At 43.7% G+C, this 6,010-nt stretch overlaps 1 protein-coding gene across 1 annotated transcript in view; it reads right to left on the bottom strand.

Moving 5' to 3' along the window:
- Positions 1-1,266: 1,266 nt before the first annotated feature.
- The window catches only part of LOC146859678 (embryonic protein UVS.2-like), a 31,500-nt gene continuing 26,756 nt past the window's right edge, over positions 1,267-6,010 (bottom strand). The window contains exons 11-13 of the mRNA XM_085643432.1: positions 5,720-5,838; positions 4,837-5,059; positions 1,267-2,584 (exon numbers count right to left, since the gene is read on the bottom strand). Of these exons, the coding sequence (XP_085499558.1) occupies positions 2,574-2,584; positions 4,837-5,059; positions 5,720-5,838 (353 nt within the window). The 3' untranslated portion in view covers positions 1,267-2,573. The remainder of the gene's footprint in view (positions 2,585-4,836; positions 5,060-5,719; positions 5,839-6,010) is intronic.

Below are 6,010 nucleotides of genomic sequence, written 5' to 3'. Positions count from 1 at the left end.
TATACTATGTACAGATGATGAATGAAGCCATTAGGATCAGGATAGGGGAACATGGAAGTGTCATCCAATGTGGATGCAGCGCAACAATGATGAGCAACCATTTCAATAAACTCATCAGAGGTTCTAAGATGGACAATCCTGAAATCCAACCTAGTGTGGAACGCAACATCGCTCTTTAAAAAAGCATAAGCAGGCCTGAATGATGACATACCGTGGGTTGAATGGTGACAGAATGTTTATATGAACAAACACACTCTAGGTACTCTTAACGCGGTCACAACCTAAGGGAATCGTATACCACTACTATTCAATATCCCCAACTTGACGATATATATTTTCTATATATTTTTTACTACCCTCTTTTTAAGAAAATCGCCTATCCTGCATTGCATTCGAAAATACAGAACCTCCTTCTTGATGCGAGGTTGATCAAATTCTCAACTACAGAGGTTCCATCTTAATGGAAGGTTGATGAAAAATACGATCTGACCGTTAAATCATTCACAGGTCATAATGAAGTGATAACAGTCTAATTATAACATCCTATACACACAACTTGACCAACCTTGGGAATGGACCCCCCCCATCAACAATAGACAATACTGCCATCACTTTGGTTTTCACTTTATGAGAGCCAGATCTAGCACAATCAGTTTCCCCACTATTACAATATGGCTGCCAGACATGAGCGGTGACCGCTCTCCAAGTAACTCCATGGGCAACGTCCCAGCCAATATAATGAACTGGCCCCTCACTAGTCCTTGCCCCTGGCGACCAGAGGAGCTGAGTAGGTTCACTGAAGAGGGAACGCTGCAATACATTGAGTTTCGCATCATACAATCTCCTTCAGGATACCGGAGATCATGATCGATAATTGACCCTCCTCTGCTCCTAATACACAAAAGAGATATCATACCTCTCTTCCAAGTCTTGTTTGTCATCCTCTTTTAGCCCTCAACAGTGCACGTCCTCTGCCCCGACCGATAAGACATAGCTGCCCGTCCACTAGGCAAGGCTATGCTTTTGGGCCAGGGGAAGCACACAGACAAGCAAAATCGCATGTCTTATTATTCACATTTTGTATGAGTCATGTTATGAATGTACAGAGCACATGAGGCATTGGGCAAATATTATCAGAGGGAACCTACGTTATTGCGAATTGATAAAGGATGCATGGCACACTTTGTTGTGTGTGGCACTTTTCCCAAAAATCTGGTTCATGATTGAAATACACCTCGTTTGTTGCCAGAAAGGAAATACTTCATAATTTTATTTAGTTACTATCATGTTTCTCATATTCTTTTTGTAGGATGGACAATCAATTTTACTACAAAACAAGTAGGTACCAACTGCATAGGGTAAGACATAATATGCTCAAAATGTACAGTAGTTTATTCAATCTTTATTAAACCTGAAGAAGCGCAGCAGTTCTCTTATAAACCAAAGAGGTGCAAAACATGTTGACCTGCACTTTATCCCACTAGCGTCTTGGACCCATTACTGACCCTTATAAGTATCACCAACCATTATGGCCTTTTAACCTTACAGGGTAGTCAACATAATGGTAAATCTGGCATCCCCTAGTCAGTTTTATCTCACTATAAACATACCTCACTTATCACCCCACTTCGGACACCCTTGCACTCATCATACGGCCACCAAACCAAAAAGCTTTGCGAAAGTGACCCTTCGGAGGACCTGTAGGGCAGCGCAGCGCTGGCACGAAGAGGAGCACCTGCACGATGATAAAGTATGACATCCCTAAGGATGTGCGAGGGCACAAGAAACAGTCTTGTTGACTGTCCCCCTTCTGATTTGTCTAAAACCTACACCCGTTTCTTAGGACCAGTGATCCCTGACCTTGATATGAGTATAGTTTTGGAGCACGGGCACTAGACCTTCATCCGCTCCCAGTACCCCCTTCATTTTTTGATACTTGAGGAGAAAATACAGCTTCTAATCCTGATTGGATGAGTAGAACAAAGAGGCGGGGCACAGTCCCTGATGCCAGGAGACTTTAAAAGACTACTTAACAAGTGGTCGCCATTGCTCATTTCATATGTGTGATTTATTTGAGGCTTGCAGTGATGTGGCAATATTTGCAGTAATGTTCTAATTCCAGATTCATGATACTTGGCAGGACTGCCACTGTACTCATATAATACTGGTTCTATGATACATGATCTGTAAAAAGAGTCAAGACTTTATTTAATGTATTTATTTCACTTCATATCAGCACAATATTTCACACTTAGTGTAATTCACCATTGGATTTATCAGTGGTAAACTAGGGGTCAGATGTCAGGCAGGTTGCAAACTCTCGATTTACAATTGACAACCACTGCTTTTGACCTGCCTCTTAATATATATGGCCCTTACATTCTCTGCCTACAACAAGAAACAGAACAAATGACACAAGTTCAACAAGGGAGAGAAACTGGGCGCGACCAAAACTGAGACTTAGAGAGATGCCAATGCAGTGCTTAAATCATCCTCCCATTCTTCATGTGGAACAGATGTATTTTCGGAGTCATGAACGTCTGGGGAGCTGTGGCTTATCAGCTTCTCTTCTGTTAGGCTTTTACTGCAAGTAATCATTGAAAAACACAAATAAATTGTTAAAGTGTGACTTGTTCATGGACTGAACAGCAGAATTCACTTAGGTTGTCATGATACTTAATGAGTATGTACAATGCAAATTTACTGTGATGATTATTTGCATATTATTTGATCATTCTAAATTTCAATGAATTTTACTATTTTTCATGAATAATTGAGCTGTCCCGTCATAGAGTTGGTGAGCAGCACTTTTGGGGTCAATCGGACCCCAGCAGTCAGTGCATAGAGGCTGCAGAGGCTGCAGAGATAGTGTCTCCACCCATGCCATGGCAGACCACCCATCCTAATTAGATGTAACTGTTGCAGCAGAATTCTTGTTTGCTTCTCACAAACTAGCCCCCAAAGCAGAGATTTATTTCCAATAAAAAATAAACAAAACTAATGTCCCTGACATGCAGGGTGTCCCCCCCCCCCCCCAGCCATGGAGACCACTGTTGTCTTTCCCTGCCCGGTTTCGCAATATTCCCAATGTTAGACACAGGCTTTTCGTGTACTTGTAAATATGCCCATTGTTCACAAATCCTTTTGTGTGAAAGGGGCGTGCCATGGGTGTTGCAGTGTGTGTTCCCACGCATCACCCATGGCTCCTATCACATTTCCAGATTTACAACCTTCGTAAACTTAGCATAGGGATGCACAACCAGGAGAAATATTTTATTTTCTTCTCGTTTTCTGCTTTCTATGCGTGCTGCATTCAGCACACAGAGAAAGAGAAAAAACACCTCTTGTGATTGTTTTTGTATAGGAAAATGTCCATTTCCACTCAAAATTTCCCCCCTAAAACGCAGACAGCAAGGGCGCCTGCGCTAGTGCATGGCAGCCTATTGTGCGCCAGTGTAGTGAAAAACGCAGGGATGCAAAATATTATTGTAAATATGATGCATCCCTGTGCTTTGAAAGTGACTCAGTGTGGGGCAGCCAAATTCCTTGCGGTGCCACGCTGAGTCGCTTTCCCGTAGATAAGGCACAGTGGGTTTATTGCTGCATCAAAGGCAGAGACCTGTGGAAGATGGCTTACTGTCAGTGGAGGCTGCACCAGCAGTCAATCAGCAGTTGTTCACCTCCATTAACAGGGGCAACTAAGAGTTACCTAGGGCAGTACCTCACTAATTTACAACAGGACTCCCCCTCTGTAAAATGCAGGTCCCATTTGTATTCCATATTACAATGGTGGGATGAGTCTATTTATTAATTGGCACTAGTGCCCTTAACACATGTCACTACTACCAGGGTTAGATGTGGGTGAAGAGGCTATTTATTAACTGGCACTAGTGCCCTTCCACACATGTCACTACTACCACGGTTAGATGTGGGTGAAGAGGCTATTTATTAACTGGCACTTGTGCCCTTCCACACATATCACTACTACCAGGGTTAGATGTGGGAGATGAGGCTATATATTAACTAGCACTAGAGAGCTTTGTTATGGGCATCATCTGGAGATGTGAAAGGGTCCAACAGTGGCCACAGCTCTGTTTGAAAGTGTATATGAACCCCACACACTGACTTCAGGAGTAAGTGGAAACTATTTCAGAGCTCTCAGGAATTCAAGAAGGTTGTTTTTTATAAAGTAAACGTGTACGTGTTTGTTAATCCTTTTCTGCTGCTACCACACCAACCTCATTCACTTACCGAGTGGTGCTTATTGGTCAGACGTGGGCAATCCTCCACATGCTGACCTTGAATGCTGACTATTTAACGTCAACTTATACATGCATATTATAGTTTCCCCGCCCCTACTCCCCTATTTATTGAGTCTTGTTCTCTGATTTAAATTGTGCAATCCTGCACTAATTGACATCACATGCAATAGTCAAGGAGGTCCTATGCAATGTAAGGTATTAGGTGTTAGAACTTTGTTTGAGTATTGGTGGACATGTGAGTGGTTCGGCCTTCCAATGCACTAGGCTCACACACTTACATTCATTCCATGTACAGTTTGTATAAATATCTTCCATTGATCCCAGTGGTTAACGGGTGGACTATAGGGCCATTTTGTGGTTTTTGTATACGTTGTTTTCTTGACAGAGAATTTGGTATCTCTAAGCAGGCTCAGCATCCAGAGGGTACAGGCTAACCTCAAGCACAGTGAGCTAAAGCAAATGCCTTCGTGCAACACAGGCCTTCCGACACTTTTTCCCAGATAAGAGCAAACACCTCCCTGCTGAGCCTCAGTGATGAAGAGCCAGTGGGTCACTTTACCGCAGATAAACTTACCGAAGGTGTAGGTGGCCTGGAATCCCTTCATATTCGTTGACTCATCACTGTGGAACTGGAGAAGAAGGAAGCTCCCGGTGGAGGTCACTGGTGGGACTAGACTGGATCCACAGTATTTCCCAATAAGCGGGGAGGTGGTCTTGGCACCATCGAAAATAGACAAGGAGTCATAGGCGCATTCTGGATGAGATTCAACTGCAAAGGATGTGAATGTCAATGAGACCTGCAGGGTGTAAAAGAAGTATGTGTTAGTCCTTAAATGATACCGCTGTCATGCCAGCAGGAGATAGAGTGCGTTGGGGAAGAAAACTATGTGACAGTCGTTACTGACCACCTCTATCATGCCAGTAGGGGATAGTGTGAAAAAAGGAAGATGTATGCACTGGCTCCTATTTACTATTACTGTCTTGCCACCAGGAGGCAGTGTGACATAAGGAAGCAGAAGTATGTGTTGGCCCCTATTTACCATTACTGCCCTACCAGTAGGGCGAAGTGTGACATAAGGAAGGACAAGTATGCGTTGGCCCTTATTTACCATTACTGTTCGACCAGCAGGAGGCAGTGTGACATAAGGAAGCAGAAGTATGCTCTGGCCCTTATTTACCATCACTGTCCCACCAGCAGGGGTCTCTTGAGCTCTTATATATACACAGTTCAGTGCCTAGACACCTTCATCACCCAGAAGTGACAGATGATCATCTGAGTGGAATGGCAAGCTAGGTAAATTTTTTAAACATGACTGACTACCTGTTCTGGAAAATCATGATGCCATACCATCGCCTTAGGCAGAACCCTAAGAGGAACTTCATGATTCCAGGGCATACCTGGCTTGTGTTCTTAATGCGTTCTGATTGTCAGTACATTGGGTAGCTGTGGCACTTACCTTGTATCCAGCTGGAGCCACGAGGTAGAAACCACAGTCCATATTGGCACCGTAAACATTGGGGAAGTTGGGGGATGACACGGTGCCAGCAGAGCTGGTGAATGTGCCGCCACATTTTACTGTCAAACGAAAGAAAAAATCATCTTAAGTACTCTGCAGCATTGAGTTCTGCACACAAGTTTGCAATGTCCTCACGCACAAAACAAAGAACAGCTCAGCTTCAGCCCTTCAACAACTGTGTGCCAAATTGGAGGCAAGAGAAGGGTTCTGCCTGAGGCCCCCTGCACGCTG

The sequence above is a fragment of the Triturus cristatus genome, chromosome 3_1 (assembly GCF_964204655.1).
Source record: "Triturus cristatus chromosome 3_1, aTriCri1.1, whole genome shotgun sequence".
NCBI lineage: Eukaryota > Metazoa > Chordata > Amphibia > Caudata > Salamandridae > Triturus > Triturus cristatus.
This window is presented reverse-complemented; position numbering and strand designations above follow the sequence as displayed.